At 39.4% G+C, this 21,598-nt stretch overlaps 1 protein-coding gene across 1 annotated transcript; it reads right to left on the bottom strand.

Moving 5' to 3' along the window:
• Positions 1 to 391: 391 nt before the first annotated feature.
• On the bottom strand, positions 392 to 1,369 carry mc5rb (melanocortin 5b receptor). Its single transcript, XM_030781711.1, has one exon. It carries the CDS (start codon positions 1,367 to 1,369, stop codon positions 392 to 394), a length of 978 nt encoding a protein of 325 aa, XP_030637571.1.
• Positions 1,370 to 21,598: the final 20,229 nt, after the last annotated feature.

Genomic DNA, 21,598 nt, shown 5'->3' with positions numbered 1-21,598 from the left:
GTCACTTCATTACTAACCTAAAGGGTGTGGCAACATAAACATTTTGCTTCGTTTAACAGTGGAGAGAAGACATTGCCACTGCAGCTAACAACATCATCTACGCTAAGCTGCGTAAACACTGCACTCCGGAACGAACCGACACGCACATTTTAGCAGTCCACGAGCAAACACTGCCCTACATTGTGACAAACGTTAATAAACATACACTGATGTATGCGGGTTCAATCATCATGTCAATAAAATATCAGTTGTCAATAAAAAATCATCTAACAAACAAACACGTATTCACAATTTCCTGGCAGTAGCTTCAAGATTGTGCTTTGAACAGTGTGGCTCATGGCATTATGCAGCAGAACACCCCCCCGCCCTCCCCAAAACACCAGGCTCACTCTCAATATTTAGTGGGTAAACTACAGATGCTACGCAGACCATAGCAGCAAATGATCTCCTTGAAGGTCTTCCTCATCTCCTGGCTCCTGAAGGCGTAGATGAGAGGGTCGATGACAGAGTTGCACATGATGAGAATGAGGTACATGTTGAAGTGGGACATGAAACAGACGCAGTACAGGTTCCTAGGGCAGGAGATCATGAGGATGAGGTGCAAAAAGAAAGGCGCCCAGCACACGATGAAGATGCCTAATAGGATGGTGAGGGTGACCGCGCCCTTCATGCTGGCCCGCTGCTGGACGGCGGCGTTGTAGCCGGGCAGAGCCGCCATGCGTTTGACGTGGGAACGGGCCAGCAGGAACATGTGACTGTAGAGCGAGGCCATCATCAGGAGCATGGCCAAGAACATGGCCACCAAGCAGACCACCACCGGCATCGTGTCTGAATACATGATAAAGACGATGCCGCAGCCTGTGCAGAAACCCCAGATGCCTGTGATGATCAGTCCAGCACGCCGCACCGTCATGATGTTATGGTAGCGTAGGGCGTAGAAGATGGTCACGTAGCGGTCCACGGCGATGGCCAGCAGGCTAAACATGGAAGCCACCACCGAGATGCAGATCATGGAGTCAAAGACGTTGTCCATCTGCCTCAGGAAGTGATCCTCCACCACCAGCCTACGGTTGGCCAGCAGGTGGATGACGATGGTCTCCCAAGCATTGGAGACACTCACCAGCATGTCAGCCACCGCCAGGCTGCAGATGAAGAAGTACATGGGCGAGTGGAGGTTCTTGTTCTTCACAATGGCCAGGATGACCAGGATGTTCTCGAGCAGGCTGACCAAGCCAAGTGTGAGAAAGACCTCGGGGGCGATATGCATCTGCTCACATGCCCCTGGCTTGGATTTACTGGATGTCTCCGTGTAGTTGTGGTGAGGTAGAGAGTTGTTGAGGGGGATAGATGGCCAGTCAGATGCGTTCATGTTGGTTGATGGTCCTCCAGATGTTGATAAGATACACCTCCAACTCATGCATGTACCGCTGCCAAATCCATCGTGTTACGTCCTCGTCGTTCTGTGTTAAGAGAACAAAAAGAGAGAGGAATATTTGATTTGTGCCAGAAAATGTGCAGTGTTTACATGCTGTTCTGAGTAGTTTTACTCTTACATAGGCACTCAGAGGCAACAAACAGAGGCAAGAGAAAAGCAGAAACATAGACACAGAAAAGTCATACCAACCAAACATCCTGTCTTAAACACAGCTATGACATCACCCCAGTCGGCCACATAAACGACCACAACGCTCCCTGTTTGCCAACTTTCAGTTCTCTACTCTACTCTACCTCAAATAATCTGTGTGATGTGTCCATGCTGCCACACACATTGCGTGGCAGTTCAGTTCTGTCTTTTCTAATCTTGATTCTTGCTTTTTTTCCCCATTTTATTTCTTAAGCAATTTTATGAATATATTTACTGTAGATTTGTTTTCTATACTCAGAGAGTGTTCAGAGCATCAAAAAAAAAAAAAATGAAGAACCCATTCTGATTTTCTGCTGATTTGCACAAAAGAAGACTGACACCCCCTCCCCTAAAAAAAATCTAATCACTGAAAACTTGCCCTGAAACATGCTGTTCAATCAAAAAACAAGTTCTAGCTCTTGATATGCAAATGAGTAAATGGGAGAAAAATCTGAATACTATGTTTGTCTTTTAGATGTTTCATGCCCAAGGACTTAACACTTTCAAAACGAGACATGGGCAGCTAATCTCATATTGGGATTTAAAAGGGATTCTAATCGTGTTCCATCCCATTGCACACATAAGTGAACTGTGACATTGGAGGTTTGCCGCTGGAGATTTGCCATTTTATCAGTTTTCTCATGTCTAGCGCTTGATTTATACGTACCTGTGGGTGTGAAACACCAACAGTGTTCATTTTAAAAAAAAAAAAAAAAGAAAAATTGTGGAATCTACTTCAAAAGCTTAATGAGATCAAGGTTCGCCCCAGAGTGGAAATATGCAAGCACATTCCAAATGCGTGGAAGAGCAGTTCTGGAAAAATATTCCAAATATTCCAGTTAAAAGCGTATAGCTGTAAAATGAATACTGCTACAAACGGGAAGTCACCAGCATTAACCTCCACATGTGTTCTTAAGATATGGGAGACAGACACTTCCTTTCTGAGAAGCTTTGATTAGCTCTTTGACTTTGGCTTGACAGTCTCTTTGATTGGTAATTATAACAAAACTACAGAAGCCTTGGGAGTCAAACACAGAAAGACTTACTGTGATTTTTTATTTTTTCTTCAAGGTCCTACTGTGTTGTTATAATTTGTGTTCTAAACACCGCTGTGTTACTATTTGTATTCTTAAAACTCTGCTGTGTTGTTATGATTGTTATGTTGTTGTTGTTGTTGTTGTTGTTGTTGTTATTTGTGTTCTTAAACGTCCTGCTGTGTTATTATGATTTGGGTTCTCAAACGTCCTGCTGTGTTAAAGTCAATGATTAGGAGGGGAAAAAAATGGTCAGTAAAACCCAAACACTGACACCCTTCCTGTGCTGAACAGTTTATGGGAGAAAATATCTGAGCTCAATGATTTCCTGCTGTTTGAGCGTTTGTACGTGACAAGACTAGCTCAGGGTATTGGCAAGTCTTAAAATCTGAGAGACCACACACCTGATGAAATTAATTTACTTTAATTCATACTAAATTTGATGTTAAATTAATGTAATTTCTCCTTCTTTAATTTTGCCCCTTCCAAATGCTAGGTGCTTATCTTCACTGTTTCTGTTCCTCTATCAGTCACATCTTAAATTAAAGGAAATGATTTCTTCAGGAGCAGTGTCAGATGGACATCAACTGAATAAAACTTTACCTGAGACTAACCAGGAGCATCAGGAATATTAAATGAAAAACTGAGAAACAAAACCAGTGCACCAAAACCACTGAAATATGCGTCCCACGACAGAAACAAGACAGTCAGAAGATCTTGTATCCTGTGAAAACGAGTTACAGTACACCCCGAAACACAAAATCCCTCGATAATGCTGTAACCAGACTGCACTTCTGAGATGACACCAATCTCACACTTTCACTCTCTCAGACAACCATTCTGATGAATTTATGATGCCACAAACAATGTGACAATTCACATCTCTCTTTTCTGTTTCCGGCGTTAGTTCCTGTTATTTCACTGTGAAGGTCCCAGATTGACGTGAGAAAGGCATCTGAGGTTTGAAAAATAGTGCATACCAGACAGTCGGCTGCCTGGTCTCACGAACCACGCATAAAATACCAAGGTGAAAATGAACGTCAATATCTGACGCATATTTGTGGGAAACCATCGATATTTGATGTAGAGGGAAATGCATGTTTGGTCCATTGAGGACGGCTATTTTTCTTTTTGCTATTCTCGTTTTAATTTTAAACACAATCTCATAGATGTTTTTTTTTTTTTTTTTCAAAAATGCTATAAATAAATTCATATGCAAAAGCCCATAATGGTTCACAAGTTATGGTTAGAGAAAACATTTGGTTTAATTATGAAATGAACATCATTATGTATTTGTTGAATATTGATGTTTTTACAGTTTTGTTTTTTTTTCAGTGTTTGACGTCTTTTCCACAAAACTGGGTTTTTGCCACAACAGACCAAGGTCAGAACACATGTTCTATTGATTGCTTTAGTAGGCTGCCTTTAGCAGTCCTCGAAAAGCAAGAATGTCACAGAAACGATCGTGAACTGCAGTCAGCGCAGAGCTGGTGTCTCTGATCCCAAATGACTCTCATTCCTGGTTTTGTAATGCTCTATGGCTTCCTGTCTCGTCACACTCACTGAGACATGTCCTCGCGGCTATTTTGATAATATTCTATTCTATCCATTATCAGCACCTTCATCATCTGCCCTCCCTGGGCCTTATTCTGGCCGGAGAGCGAACAATACCGCACAAGGGATCTCCTCCTGATGGAGGCAATGATCACAGCGAGGTCCTGCTGTCTGCACAACAAACCCTCCCACAGGGAACCGCAGGGGTCATGCTTACCACTGCCAGGCTAATTTAGCCGCTAATACACCACAAATGACACAGACTGGCCCTTCAGCCCAGAGCAGCTGCGGCGATGTCTGTGTGTCCTATACTCAATGGATACATCATCACACGCATACAAACCCCAAAGACTATGGCCGTGACTCTAGACCTTCTGTACTGCTTTAGGGGGGGTTTTGTGTGTGTGTGTGTGTGTGTGTGTATGAGAGAGAGAGAGAGAGAAAGAGAGACTGTAAACAGAGAGACTATTTCACCATCGAGTAAGTAGCTGGTAGGCATTTCTGGAGGTACAACAAGTTATGATAATGCAAAGCAAAGTTTTGATGATTGTTCTAAGAAATGCTGATGATGAAACTCTCTGTAAATATGAAGTCTGAGTAGAGAGAAAATGAAGTAAAATTCTACTCTCTCAGTTGATACAGAAAGGTGTCTTTCCAATTATAACTGATCAAAGAAAAAACTCACCTCAGCACTGAAATACATGACACAATTTGATGCTAATTTATTTCACTGATTATGCAATACCTTAATGAAATCCTGCAATGGTTATTCACATAAATAAATAAGCAAGCCAGCCAGCAAGCAAATAGCACCATTGCACATTTCATATGGAAATGTCAGAATAATGATTAGAGCCAGTGAGAAGCACTCAGAACAATAACTAATGATCTTTCAACTCAGTGATTTAAATCTAATTTTTGGAGAACGATTCAATAATTTTTTTTTTTTTTTCAAAGCAGAAGCCAGCAGATTCATAAGCTTAAAAAATTCCCAGTTGTTTGTCTTAGTTTTTTTGGGGTGTAAACACACCCTGAAAGAATTATGTAATATTATGTCTCCTTAAAAACAAGAAAGCGTGAGGTCTGTCGGAGTCTGCTTCCTGACATTGTCGAAGGTTCTCCGAAATAACGACAGAGATCTCTGAAAGGATCAGAGTGTGAACCTCTAAACCAAGCGGAATACTGGGCACACGACTCTTTGTCTACCGAAAGAGTTTCAACCTTTTCAGTTATTTCTTTAGGTATTTTTTGATTATTTGTTCTAACACACGAAAATCATGAAGGCAGTCGAATTCATACTTACGATCAACCTTTGAAATGTATGTCCTAGTATAAAATTTATATTCACAACTAGTTTACTGGACGGCGCCTGACGTTGTCTGTCAATTAGAAGGCGCCCAGAATTTTAAAAAATTACACTTCATATCACAGTCTGACAAAAGACATAGTGTGCAGACATAGTGTATATTATCAACTCAGAGTAAAAAAAAATGACATCCGTAGCCCTCCGACCGTTCGCAGTCAAGTATAGGTCAGCTACCTATACTATTAAGTAAACTTAATTTAGTCTACTATATACTGTAGGCTATAAACATTTGCTTCGAGTAACTGTACTTAAATGCAATAGTCTATCATTACAAACAAGTATATTTCCTTACTGGTCTTCATCTGACGTGATATGTGCAAATTTGCATGTGCATTTCAAAGGCGTTGCGATAACCGCTACAAACGAATGGTACTCTATTTTCTTACTAAAGAGAAAGTACATTTTAGAAATAAGCCTACCTGTTGTATATTTCATCCACTTAATACGCAGTAAGCTTAGTGCATTTAACATTTTGATTAAATTATTCTAAATCTGAATTTCTAATAAATATGGTTGGGAAGAAGTTTTCTTACTAAGAACAAAAGAGGTCAGCGAGGTCCCGCGTAGGGTTTCATCAGCGTCAGTGAAGTAGCTTCCAAAAACTCATCTACGGCGAACGTCTCATCACGTTTAAATAGCAGGGTCTTCGCTGTCAGCGATCCAAGAATTCTCTCTATGGACAGTTTGAAATGCGGCTACAGAATATAGCATACGTATACGAACAGCGCAGTGGGGTTGCGCAAGTACCGTCTCCTCCAATCGTTACAGTCAGGTATCCTGTCCTCTCAAGATGACGCGCGAGTGGTCACTGGTTTTTATTATTAAATGAATTGTTTATAATTTACAATACAAACATCTTACGCAGTGTGAACAGTTCACGTCATTCATTCTATAGAAGTCTGTATGATGAAGTTATCACATTAAAACCCACATATTGATTATATTTACATGCGATTTATTCCCAATGACTGGCACATTGGAAACGTCCGAGCGAGGCTGTACATTTTAGATCCTCGACTTCTTTTACTCTTTTGTAGCGGTCCGGTATTTTTTTTTTTTCGACCACATTTGTCTGCTATGGTCCACAGCTATCATCAAGATAGAGTTTATCTTCTGAACTGCGCTGTGCACATACACGAATCTGGGGCGCTGGTAGGGATGTTGCCTGGCTGTCACTGCGGGCTGGCTTTCTGTTCAGAACAGTTAGAGGCAAATTTAGTTAAATAAATAAGTTTAAGATCTTTAGTGATGCAAAACACAGAGAACAACACTCCACAGACAGTCGCAGCTGAAAGCTAGGGGGCATTTAAAGTAAAGTGCACTATGGTGAGGTTAATATGTTTTATTGAGAACATTACTTAAGGCAGACAATATGAATACAACATACACGGGACAGTAACTATACTGAACACTTATTAGAACAGATAAGCAAGATCAAAGTTAAAGTTAATAAACTGTTCAGTGTGCGCACTTGCTCTTTTAAGAATAGAGGTCTGGTCTTGTGGAGCTGGGGTGTGATATCAAGGAAAATAGATTTGGCTTTCTTTGAACAGCTGCCAGCAGAAGTGTGAATTTACCTATGCAAAGTTGAACAGTGAAAAAGGCAAACGATAGTTGAGATGTCATGAAAGAGACCAAGCAGACAGACAGGGTAATTGATTGGTGTCATATCGGTTCTCTTCTTTAAACATTAATAAGAATGTTAATCACCCTCATGCAAAATAGGCTATTTCTCCATCTTTGTCCGCTAAGGATTTCTGTCTCTGGGCAGAAAACGTGTGGTCAGAGATGCATTGGAGACTGGTGCTCAGGCCATGTTGAGGCAGAATAAGGGTGACACACAGAGACCTGTATAGTACAGAGACCTGCTGTTCATAGAGTCCTGTCTTCCATGATGCACCAAAATGTGACATACAGGGATAATTGAAGCAGATTCAATATGCTCAGCTTAGAGCTGTCCTTTTTAACTGGATTACATGTCAGTGATGGCGATGTGAAGCTCTGTACATGCTCTACTGAAATGTACTCCCTTAATCAGACAGAGCACCACTGGGGTAGATGTTCTCTCCTCAGCTTCTGGACAGTCACCCTTTTCTGCTTTGAGCAGGTGAGTACCTCTAATCGTGTGTGTGACAGCCGCAAACCACAGCAGCATGGAGCATATGTCTCACAGCAACTTACAATGCACAAACTACAGGCAAACTCACATTCAACCAGGTAATCCACAAATCCAACAGCCATCAGCAACCAGTATGATTCCAACAGTTGTAAGGGTCAGTCCAAGGAACCAGAGATGTTTTCAGGGCAATGAAGCTGAATGTCTCTGACAGCTGCATTATGGGAATGAGCATTTGAAAGGACTTCATATGGTCCTTTGTTAACTGGTTATGATCTGGACAAACAGTAGGTCACAAGGCTTTGACCCTGATAGGCTCAAACCTGAAGTTACATTCAGTGTGACCTAACAAGGTAAAGTTTGTTATTAGAAACACATAAACTATTTAAAAACAAGGAAAAGAAAGAAAAACACACCAAAAGTTAAAACTAAAGTGTGAGTAATGAATATTAACACTGAGCGAGAAGACATCTGTCTTCTGTCTTTTGAATCACCTTTAGGCCAGGATGTATCCATGAGTACACTGCTGACTGTGCTCTTGAGCTTCCTGCTCTGTGGAGCCGAAGCAGAGCAAGTTGTTGATGGCAGTGAGACAGTGCAGGTCACTGCAGAAATCCTGTGAGGGAGAAGACAGTATATATACAGTATGTATGCCTTTGTGTATGTATGCCTTTATGTTAGCTTGTTGAGTCCCTGATGAATAACCAAAGACAAGGAAAAGCAAGAACAACAGGAAGCACTGACAATAAGAAGATATAACATTGGCTTAGTAACTTTAAAAAAAATGTTGCCTTGGTATAAGTGTTTGAGTCAGTATAACCCTGACCGTAGCCCTAACTTTCAAGTACAAAGATGAAGCTTTCGTCTAATATCTGCTCTGGATGTTGTGTGTCATTGCCAAGGGTGTTTCAGTTTCAAGTTTCAAGTTTTATTGTCATTTACTACATCACAATGTAGACATCATTATCAGCAATGAAATTCTTGGGCTCGGGGCCAGCTCAACTTGCAAAGTGTAACAGTTAAATAACAGTAAAGAACAATAAGGTAAGGTAAATATAGGGGTACTATAGGGAGATTTATAAGGGAATATATATGTACATGAGCATAAATAGAATGTACAGAACCGAGAATATAAATACAAGAGACATAGAGTAGGAGTATAGAGTGTGTAGTGGGTGAACAGTCCTGAGTGGAACAGTCTTAAAGTGCATGTGCAACAGCAACAGCATGTGCAGCAGCATAGACAGTTGTGGAGTACACCGTATCGGCTTGGGTAGATGAACAATGAACCAGGATTTGTGGGTGGAAATGAAAGGGGGATTAAAGGAAAAAGCAAGGCCCTGATGGCAGTGCGGCCAGCAATGCGACCAGCAATGCAGCCAGCAATGCGGCCAGCAATGCGACCAGCAATGTGGCCAGCAAGTTGGCTCGCTGTACCAAGGTGCTGTAGTATTTTCCGCAATGGCTCAATTGTATCGCTATCACCATTTTATGTAAATGTATGTATCAGGCCTTCTGATAAAGTTCAACGGTTTTCACGGGTAAGAGGGTAATTGAGTATGCATATCGCAAAGCTTGGTAGTTTGCATGTTCTCAGAGCCAAGAACCGTTACATGGTGCTAAGCCACTTGCTCAACAAATTCAGTAATACTCTCCTGCTATCATTGATCACTGAGTTGTCATAGTACCATTTTGGAAATGTATACAGTGTATATTGTCAGGTGACAACTGGAGGAGAGACTTTTTACCTTGCAATAAGTGGGCTAATAAATGTCTCAGTGATTCTCAGGTTAAACATTGCACAGACTCTCCCCTGTTCTCTCTCTCTCTCTCTCTGACCCTTTCTATTACTTTCACTCATCCTTGACCCTTTCTGTCTCTTTTCTGACATTGAGAGTATTATAAATCCATTTTTGTAATACTGGAGCCAATATATGAGGTCTCTACCAATGGACATGATGTTATTAAGAATAAAACAAGGCGTGGTAGCATTTTCAGTCATTTTCATAGGACCAAAGTTGTACTGATTAATGCATTAATGGATTTCTTTGAAGCACTATATGTGTGATGAATTTTACAATACATCAGAAATGCACCAGAAAATGCTGGATTCTCCCTGGAGACTCGATACTTTCCATGTTATATCATATCTTAAACATATCGTAAGACAAGATCAAAGTGCACTCTTTTTTTCCCCAAACATCTGTGGCAAGGACAATATAAAGTTCTTAACACCCCCCCCCCCATCTCTTTTATGTAGTTAAAGGGATGTGACTTATAGTGTGCATTGTATGTCTTGAGCTTTTTCATGTCACAGAAGCATCACAAAGGCCACTGGAAAATGTTTTGATATCTATGCAAATGACTTACATTATACATGCATCATGCAAAATGGGTAGAAACAAAGAAAGTTGTCCGAGGTGTGTTGTCCAAAGAGAGGAAAGCAGGTACTACCATCTAATGCCACCTTTCAGCAGTATATATTCATCATGTCAAAATCACAAGAACAACCCTCAGGATCATCTTTGGTTAGTTCTGAACCACTCTCCTGAAAGGTGAGTACAGGACAGGGTAGTGTAATAACACTTTAGGGCTGTCTTGGAGGCAATAATCTCTGTTAGAGGGTGATGAGATGTGTGTAACATTATTTCTCCTGTATGTATGTAACACCTGGATGCTGTATTATGTACCTTTATCAATGGTCCTCGCTCGCTAGGTCTCTTTCCACATAATATTGTTATAACATTGCAATAGTCATGAATATGAGAATGGTGAGTGTGTATTTTAGGCTGGCATATCTGTGGTATATGGCAATGAAAGAAAGTATATATTCAGTTTCATCTGGTAAGTAAATAGTAGTCACATGCATAATGTGACTAGTCATTTTTTGACCAGTTATACTTCACCTGTTTTTGGTTTCGTTTTGTTTTGTTTTGCTTTGCTTTTTCATGTACATGGTTTAAGTGAATGTTTTGCATATGAGAGAAGCTTTGTAGCAGAATGCTAAAGTAAGATGTGTCTCTCCAACAGAGTTCAGGTCTTAGGTGCATGCTGACACTACCATCATGAAGTACACTACCATACTACTGGTCACAGTGAGTAATGATTACAACAAAGTGTGTCTCATTCAGAAACAGATGAGTTGGAATTTGTACTGAAACAATGTAACTCTATGTCCCTTAAAATGGTTGATTCACATCTGTTGCCGCTGCACACATTACAGCAGACTGTATAGGATTTCCTGCTGTCCAGTGAACTGATTAAATTGACTGTCCTTGTTGCTTCCTTGAGGGAAAAAAAACCTGTTTAAGACTTTGAACCTAGATGAGCACATTTCTTCAGTTTATCTATGGCATATGTTTATGATCACCATTTACTATCACCAATCTTTCAGTTCAAACACTGCTTAACATGCTGTAGTTCATGTTTTAATACATAATGTAGATGCATGGATTCTAAGCCATGGCATTCTTGATTGGCCGTAATTAGTGTAGGCAGACTAGAATGATACCACTCAAAAGGTGACAGAGACAATCTGGAAGTTTTCATTTAAATGAAGGGCAAGGAATTTAAACCAAATGAAAGACAATGGCTTGCATTTAAACAGTGGATACATCCAAGGTCTGTATGTCCACACTAATGCCGTCACTACATTTTTTTTACCCACAGTTTGCTCTTCTCAATGGCGTTTTCAATACAGAGACTATTTCAGAGAAACACGGCTCCATGTCCCAAAGATTTAATATCGGTTTATCAAGAGGTAAGAAAAATTTCCAATGAACAATAAATGCACTGGATACATTTTATTTTTTGCAATTGCTTTCACAAAATGTTCACACTATTGTTTCAACAAGGAAGCGTCCAAAAGCAAGAACCAATCCAACTTGCTATATTCTTAAGAAAATATAACATTTTGAACATACACGCAAGATGCAGAAATCCTAATCACCTGCTTAAATCTCTGGATAGAGCAAACTCACTTAGATATGCTTAGTAATTGTTACCAGACATGTAGATCATGCTATTGATTACCATTTTAATACAACATTTGTATGTAGTTAAGTATCATCAAAATTAAATACTTTCTATTGATAAGAAGGCAGTAAATATACATAATATTACAGAAACACTGAACAAGATAAACGGTACATATATTTTCAAATTTGTCCTTATTGCTATATGTATTATTATATTTTGTTTGGACTTTAAAGGGGACAATTGGCAGGGTTTTTGCATCATTGTCAGGCATGGAGTGGTGCAGGACCCAAGCGCAAGACACAATGAAGGTGGTGACAAAAAAAGAAGGACTTTACTTACAGAATGTTGATAAATAAATAGGAACAAAAACCAGTAACAAAGGGTGCAGCCAAACAGTGTATACAAACACAAACAACGATAGAAAGGGGACAGGTCAAACACAAGGGCTTAAATACAAGAGGAGAACTAAACAGGGCAAACATGATTGGCTCAAATTAACAAGGGGAGAACGAGGTTAATAAATGGACAAACAGGATCAGGTGAGGGGTGGAGACACACACGGAACAGGAGCACAAGACATTTCAAACTAAAAGTCCAAAGATGAGGTGCGTCCCCCCTTAAGGGACGGCTCCCAGACGTCCCCCAAAACAGTCCAGAACAGACCAGGAGGGTGGGGAGGGGGGGGGGGGGGGCGCACAGAGGGATGACCCAGTGGCAGGGCAGACCGATGGTGCCGATGGTGCTGTTGCAAATGGGTCCCCCCTTTTGTCACCACCTTCATTGTGTCTTGTGCTTGGATCCTGCACCACTCCGTGCCTGACAAATGTCTACTGAATTCATTTTACAGTCCCATAACATAGTCCATAAACTGTTTCCATAGACATTGTTATTTAAATTTCCTTCTCAATATAAAGATATTTGTCAAAGTGAACATGAATATGAACAAATAGCACACGACAAAACTGTCTAAAATTTGCAGCTTTGATCAAATGAGTAAAAACAGTTGTAAAATACGGTGCCAAACATTCCCTGGTCATACTTTATACTGTTAATCATAGATACATGGATATTTTTACTGTATATCATAGATACAGAAGGACTGAAGGATTCCTCTGAGGAATGGAACCGCTGGAAACGTCAGCCCAAGAGGGGTGACCACATCATAAACAATGGCATTCTGAAGATATACAGAGATATAATAGATTATGTTGTTGCACAAAAACAAATAAATTGGGACAACAACAACTTGCCAGGTGGACTAGACAACAATGTTGCCGACCTCTATAGGTTTGGTGGAGTGGGTGAAGTGATCCATCAGCAAATTGAGAGCTCTGTAGTCCATGGGGCAAAAGCCAGCGCGGGGGCACAAGCGAGCGCGGGGGCGCAGAGTACTGAAGCTGATGAAAATTCGAAAATCTTTGGTTTTGCAAAGCAATGCCTAGTTAGATTAAGTGTTCAGTACGTACTGTATGTAATGAAGTCACTAGAACCTCAAGAATGTACAGAACTAAGTGACTTTATAAAAGTTTTAAGAAATTTAATTTCTGACCAAACTGAAGCCATGGAAAAATATCAGGTCTATTTAGATGTAGCTGCAGAAGAAAGCTCCAAAAAGGCAGGGACCAAAAAAAAGGAAGGTCTTAATATCGATGGTGCTAAGAAGGCAGTTCAGTTAATGCTTCAGAAATTCCCAGCTAACCTGTATACAGTTGCTACATCATTACACGATTTGACTTAAAAAAAGAAATGAACACTGAGATCACATGTAGGTCAGACCAACACTCTTCAAGTGTTCAGGCTTGTGCAAGTTTGTATGTGTGTCCAAGCATGCATATGTGTGTGGTTAGGAAAGGGCTTCATTTTTTTTCTTACCATCTCTGGATCTCAAATACTGCTTACACATCTCCTAAGCCCTGTTAGCCTAATCTTTACACATCTGTCTCTCTCTCTCTCTCTCTCTCTCTGTATATATATATAAATATATTGTGCTTAAATAAACTTCAAGTGCTAAAATGTTCTGTGTCACTTTGCTGAGTGTATCCGTGCTGGTCGATCCTGTTGCGTTCAGGGCTGAGTATCAAGAGTGATCATTGGTTTGGGGCATGATGAGAGCGATGGCCCTGCATCTCAAGATTTCATCTGTACTCTAACATGACACGTAAACATAAATTAATCTTATCACCTCCCGTGTATGATGATATTTATGGATATTTTCCCTGTTTGGACTCAGAGAGTACAGAAAGGTCAAATTCAGTAACTATGAAGAGACAGTCAGCATGAGGGAGAGCAGCTAGCCTTATCGCGCCACCCGGGTGTGAATCAAAACAATCCACTAATTGCCAACATATGTGCACTGTTTGGCATGTAGGAAACGCATTTGACCTGTCTCAAAACACACAGATGGGAAGGAAGCTTCATTATTGCACTGGTAACGGCAAATCTTGTTTTATAATAGTGTGGAAGGAAACAGGATGTAGGGTATAGGAACAGAGCTGAAGAGCACCATTGGATGGATTAACTGACAAGTGAACTCAGTTTCACATAAAACAACAAAATCACACGTATTTAACTACAGATACTACATCTATTAATTACATTGTCCAGTAATATGTGGTGTGATTTAAGGCACCTAAACAGAGCATCGCTTATGTGAAATACCAGAACATTTAAACAAAACTGTAAAATCTATCTCTTATTTATTGGAACACCATGTTCCAAATATGCACTCACAGTAGACATGAAAAGTTTGTATTAAGACAGCATCAGATGGTGTGCTGCAGGTGTTCTGTCAGAGAACCATAAACATTCCATATTTCTACTTCCTGTAAGAGAGAAAAGACAAAAAAAAAAAAACCCGTCCTCCACTGCTTCCATTTAAGTATATGTTGTGTATTTTATGGAAAGAAGTAAGTGATCATGAATGAAAATATTCGAAGCACCATTAAACTGTCAGGAAAAACTGCACTGAACTTTGTGAAATTACTGTGTATTTCACATAACACTACATTAGTCTTCGTCTCTGAACTTTTCCTTCTCACTTCAAAAGGAAATTAAAGTACATAAGCATAGTCGACAGCTGCAGAGCGCCTCAGTTATGTGTGGCATCCGCGCTGTCTAAATCATCGGGCTATTTTGTTTGCTGTATAGGCTGGCATAGGAAGCGTGGCGTAATTCTACTGTCCACATATTGGGTTGAGGAATGTGCCCATAAAGGACACATACAGAAATCCTATCTGCTTTTGAAAACATTTTAAGGCCATTCTTCATTTTTTGAAAGACCAGAAAATGCAAACACCTGAAGACTAACACAAGCAGTAATCTGCTTAACATAACTGAAACAGCCTCTCAGGCTTTTCTTACTGGAGCGGGAGATGTCTCGCTCAGCAAATGAGGACACGCTCTGTAATTTCCACTGGACTTGAATTTTTCCGTTGATTTTGTACTGGATTGTTGAGCTGCTGTTTGTATCTCTTAGCGCGTGACTTTGCAGGAGCCTGTGACATAAAAAAAAAAAATTGGTTGGCTCTTTGAATTCTCCCTGAATTGCCAGAAGATTCCTGTCTCTTTTCAGTCCTCCAGGGTTTTTATCTGGAGAGTTGTCATTGGCTCTACAATGAATCATTTCACTTCATATGAGCAACTCTTTTCTTCCCTCTGGTGAATGCAAGAATGAAAGTGGTCAATGTGTCTGCCATGACTCAGCCTCACATTTTGAAAGAAAACAAAGAAAAAAAAACTTAAGCTGAATGCTTTATCTGAAACATCCAAAGTTTATTACATCAAACTAATATTTACAATACGTTGCTATGGTGTGGTGGGTTGCTGGTGGGTTGCTGGGGAAATAAACAATTGAAACCAATGGGAAATGGATGTGGAGGGATGGATGGATGGATGGATGGATGGATGGATGGATGGATGGATGGATGGATGGATGGATGGATGGATGAATGGATGGATGGATGGATGGATGGGTGGATGGATGGGTGGATGGTGGATGTTTTTTTTTCTGAAAAGCTCTCAGAAACAATGGAGGATGTCCTCAAAGTAACTTTTTTGTTGCACTGCTGTGCATTTAGATATTGTGTTATCTGCCATTCGAGCCATATGAGGTCATATTATGTTTTTAAGAGTCTTTTGGTGATGAAACCAATTTTTTTTTTCATTTTCTGCCTATTAAGTTATTTAAGAGCTTAGAGATGTAACTTAAAGAACGCCTTTAATGAAGGTTTTGCTTTGATCTGGTCCTGAGTGTCTGCATACGATATAATCCAAATCAAAGGTACAATTCAGTTGCTTTTTGATTTGCTGCATTGTGAAGACAGATGACACACATAATTAAAAGCTCGACTGATGAGCCTTTGTTTTTCTACAAAAACACAACAGTTGGTCCTGATATGAATCTCGCAAAATCCAGGACGAGGACTCTTAGGACAAAGAATCTGGAGAGAACTCATGAGCATGAGCATGAGTGGTAACTAGTAATGTATGTAACAGCACTGTAGGCAGCTGACGGTCACCAATCTATCATGTAATATAACAGTCATTCATATGCCAGAGAAAACTCAAGAGTTTGTCCATCCCTCCTCTCTCCACGAAAGATTAGAGGAAAAAAAAACAGGATTAGTCCTCCTATAGTCCCATTCAGCCTCTCCACAATGTCTCTCTACTCTAGAAGACTCAACACTGAAATAAAGTCTTTCCATGAGGAGAATACTGTGTCCATGGGTTACAGTGTACATTCCCTCCCTCTCTATCCACTTGAAATATGTATCCATACTTCTACACAGATATTATTGAATTTATGATATTCCTTTAGTAAAATTTCTAAGACTGGAATTTATGTTCAGTTCCTGAAGTGTCTCAACTCCTTCTAAAAACACACCTGGCCGACTCCAATGAACTCCGATGCTTAAATGATGACTTTTTGTTTGAATTAAATTTAGTCTTTTCATCACAGTTATGTTACGAATGCGCGGAAATGTAATAATGGCAGGAGTGGTATTAGAAAATGTGCAGTTTTGTTTTGAAAGAGCAACTTGGTTCATAAAAGCCAACACAAATGAAACGAACAGACTTTGTTGCAGCTGAAAATGAAAAATGTTAGTTTGAACTTTTTTCATGTCCTTAATCTTAACTCAGTGATCATGATGTCACCAGCTTTGTCTGGTGTGTAGGTGGAAATATTCAGTTGGACACTAAAATGCATTTTCATCTCTATTAAAGGTCATTCTGTACCTATACGATGATTCAGAGCAAAATGACAACTGCGTCTTTGTTCCCACCCCCGTGTTGCCTTGGACAGTTCAAGTGTGTTTTCCTCCTTTTAACGCCACCATTTTACAATATCAGGCTTAGTTACAGTCTTGTCTCATTTAGGCTGTTTACTAGATGTGAAACTTTTCTGGGCTTTGATGAATAATTTAGCTGGTTGTTGGAGATAACAGAGCTCATCTCTACAGAAGACTTATGCAGGTCTTTCTCTCCTCAAATGATTGTTCGGAGCGAAATGACCAAAGTACCTCTGTCCCCATCTCTATCCCCGCCTCAGTTTAAATATTAGAACTGTGTTTTCCTCAGGATAGTTCTTTAAAACCTTCAATTCATTTGTCCTGTACACCTTATTCCAAACTGAAGTTCAAGTTGAGAATATAATGAAAGAGAAACATCCAGAAGAGGAGAGGAGCTTGTGTGGTATCTATTCTGACGATTTATCGTAAGCAGATGTAAACGTTACAGGGACACCTCTACATATCATAATTATATGAAGATCTTTTATATATATATATATATATATATATATATATATATATACCCATTATTAATCATTCACATAAAACCAATAAATCCCCACCATCTGCTACAGTTAATCTGCTCTCACGCTCTGCACCATATTACAACCCTGTACCCAAGAACACCCTCACCAAGCCAAAACCAACACTACATATAAAGCACATATCATGACAGTTTACAATAAAGATGAAAATGAAGATGCGTTTATTCATCTGTTTTGTTTATAATATGATTTTATTCTGTATGTAAATTAAATGCCACAAACCAGGCAGGAAAGCTCTTCTCTCGGCTCTTTTCAATAATTTTGTTACATGCTAAAGCTCACCTGGTATTTCCCTTTTTATAATATCTCTATCACAGTGATATTAGAATATCATTTGAAAACCTTTTTCTCATTGTTGCAGTTAATTTAAACTGAGCTGTCCCTCAATGGGAAGCTATAAGAACCAATTTGAAAAATTAATCAATGTAGATAGGGCAGTCTCCCAACACAAAAAGGAGGAATTTCATTTTTAATAAAGCCTTAATTCTGTCTCTTTAAACCTTTTTAATCACAGAATTTTCTTTTCTAAAATGTAGAAAGTTTTCATTTGAACCAGTGTCAATGCTGAGAACACTGACTCCCTGTTTTAAGATTTTTTTTTTTTACGGATGTCATACTTTGAAGAGTTTAGCAGTTCCTTCCAACATGTCTTTGTCCTATGCTCCATTGGAAATGACATCAACTTTACTGCCAGTGTAGTCAAGTTTCAAAAATATTGCCGGAACTTACTTCTAAACTCACTGTATAAACATTGCACGAGCCCATTCTGAAATATATTACGTGCTGATAAACAAATTGTCCTAACCGTGTCTGTAAAATGTGACTGACATATTTACAGCGTAAGTTCTCTAATACCTTTTAAAAAGCGTTGAACTGAAAGCAAATTTAATCCACAGTATTTCAGGATGTTTTCCAAGAGCCTTTGTGCATTTGGTTTGGGATTATTTTCTTTACAAAAACCCTTTCAGTTTACCGACTCTCTCCAATTATACTTCTTCAGAGAGGAAAAGAGATGTAATTGTTTTCTGCTAATTAAACAAACACATATCAGAGTGGCCCTTGTATAAGAGTGGAATCTTAATTAGTTGTAGTTTTGCTTTAAAATGGGCATTGTAAACCCCCCCCCCCCCCTCCTTTTTTTAAGAAATCAAAAGGACCAGATAAGACTAAGAGGTATGAAACAAGATAAGCCTCTTTGTTTTGACAAACAAAACTATGTTTTGTGCAATTTTGTACTTTTGCCCAAGTATTCACCCCGAATATTAATAATGGTACAATTCACTGTCAGTGGATGTACAGGCGAACATAAGATAACCTTAAAACCTGCATTTTACTTTTTATGAAACCAAAGCTAGTGCTCTCAAAATAAAGAACAGTTTGTTGAGATAAGGCGTTATTTACGTGTTTAAACTGTTTAAACCTATGCTGGTTGGAGTAAAAATAGAGGAGATTAGTGATGCTGAAGAGATAGCAGGTGTGGGCCTTAAATTAGGAGTTTGAGATTTAAGCCTACTCAGTTTGACTTTGACTTGACTTGAAAAACGATATCTATGTGGTCAAAGTGAGACTGATGGAATAAACCTGGTAGATATCATTCACGTTAAAATACAGTACGTGTTTCATATTGGAGGAACACTTAGGAATTTAGACAGGTGAAGAATTTTGTGAGATTTGTGAGTCTCTTAAAAACGTCACTAAGGAAAGATTGGGGAACGGGTCACTGAGGATTCCTAAGAATATGTGAACGATAACAGATCACACAGGCTAAATATATTGTGTGACGATGACAAAGATTGGAAATAAATAAGAGAAAAGATGGCAAATTGGCTATTGGCTCGAAATATAATCAGGTACGGAGCAAGGATTTGCAACAAGACATTGTCGAGAGTACACACTGGCTGATATTCGATATATCTTGTTTACACTCTGTTGTTTTGACCAGGTGCCTTAACCACAAAACACCCCATTCAAACTAACAGCAGAATGTAAAAGCGTACCATGCAATGTCCCCACATTTTGTGATGTGATCAGATTAGGTGGGATTTCCGTCCGCCAGCAGTGAAAACAGGATGTTTGCGTTCAGAGTTCCACACTCTCACGACAATCAGGTAAAAACTGTCTTTGATCTGATCCGCTATATGGCGGCAAAGATGAATTTAGCATCTCTCTCGCTGGACTCGATTTTTTTTTTTTTTTTTGATTTTCCAGATTAGTTCGGCTTGAACGTCGGCAGCCCACTGAATTTACCTTAGAATGACCTTCAGTGAGAGAGAATGAGATATAAGCTGTGACACTTCGTTTGGAAACCCAAGAATAGAGTCTATACATTGAAATGATGATACCGATTGTTTGTGACATTTATGTATTCTAAATTCATGTCCGCCAGTTTCTCCCTGAAACAATCTGACAAAAAAGAAAACAGTTCCCCTCTAGGCTTCATGATCCTTGAATGGTTATCCAACCAACCATCCCAGTTTGTTCTCCACAGTAAATTGTAACTGGTTAGGCTTTAAATAAGTTGTGTGAATAACATCATTTTGATACCCGTAGTTCACTGCACCTATAGCAGGCCTCTACGGGGGGGGGGGGGCATTCTTGATTTTTTTTAAAGGAGCTTCAATATTTATTAATCTATCTATTTTTAGAATTGTGAGACATTCCTTAGAACCTCATTTACAACAAGATGAAGCTGCAAACTAAATCTTGTATCCTAAGTGCCAAGGTAAATATTGCATTAAGATTGCATAAATAAGATTGCATTAATCATTTGTACAGACAACAGCGACATCACAGGCAAGATTAAACTGTCAATATCCTTTGGTTCAGAGGCTTTATCTGAAAGTGTGTGTGTGTGTGTGTGTGTGTGCGTGCGTGCGTGCGCGTGTGTGTGTGTTCGTACATACATTTGTGTGCGCGTGCGTGCGTGCATGCAGGTGTGTGTTTGTGTGTGCATGCTCATGTGCCCATGAACTGGGACTTGGAATGAGAGATATTTAAATGTGGGGTCACTGAATGTAACTGTCTTGGAATAGCCAGCTGTATACATGATTATTATCTGTAATGAAAAAGACAGAAAAATCAGTTGGTTGTTAAATGGATATGGAACATAGAAGGATGGATGGATTGAAAGAGAAAGGGGTTTTTAATTATAGTGACGGAGGACGGATGTCTGGGACAGTAATAAATATGTTTTGGAAAGTGGATGGAAAGAAAGACTATCTGACAGATTAATGCAAATTTGTTTTGGGAAGTGGATGGAAAGAAAGACTATCTGACAGATTAATGCAGATTTGTTGGCAGGTTGAAAGATACAGAGAATGGATGGATTTATGGATTGACAGAGACTATTCTTCGCTAGTCATCTACAGTGTTTGACATAAATGGCTGAATGAAAGAGACTGCAACAGCTAACCACGTAGGACTCAACAGAGGCCAGTGGTTAGCTTTTCACTGAAAAGGGACGTGCTGGATAAAAGGTGTTTCGCGACGACACGGAAACAGCAAACATTTGATGTAGGCTTGCACTTTTTTAGAGAAAGAAGCGCCATCTGCTGTATGAGTTATAAATTGCACTGGTACACTATGAAGCATGGTAAACACTCAGACCTCTTAGACTACAAATCAAATATATAGACAATTTAACATCGACAAAACGAAATGAAGAGAGAGAGAGAGAGAGAGAGAGAGAGAGAGAGAGAGAAAAGAAAGGAAGATCAGTTTTTAAATAGAAAGCTATAAATAAATAAATAAATAAATAAAACACTACCACTACTACCACTACAAATTATAATATATCACCATCTCATCTCGGAACATAGACTCTTTTCGGAAAATCCAATCACTAATCTGGTGTTCTTTCTCTAATGCATGCTAGTATTGATTTTATATCCAACACTGAACGACATTTGGGACGTTTTGCATTTATCTTGCATAACTTCATTTTAATGAGTGTGACAGAAAACGTGAAACGTGCAATAGCAATACAAACTACAAAAAGTACTGTAATGAAAAACTACATTTCCCGTGAAGCACTGCACAGTCAAAGTCCATGTGTAGCGCCGCAGAAAGTTAAGACAGGGAATAGGGTTAAGCA

The sequence above is a fragment of the Chanos chanos genome, chromosome 8, assembly GCF_902362185.1.
Source record: "Chanos chanos chromosome 8, fChaCha1.1, whole genome shotgun sequence".
Lineage (NCBI taxonomy): Eukaryota > Metazoa > Chordata > Actinopteri > Gonorynchiformes > Chanidae > Chanos > Chanos chanos.
This window is presented reverse-complemented; position numbering and strand designations above follow the sequence as displayed.

What these genes read in the sequence shown, in the direction of transcription:
- mc5rb (XM_030781711.1), bottom strand. Translation starts at nt 1,369, where the DNA reads ATGAACGCATCTGACTGGCCATCTATCCCCCTCAACAACTCTCTACCT.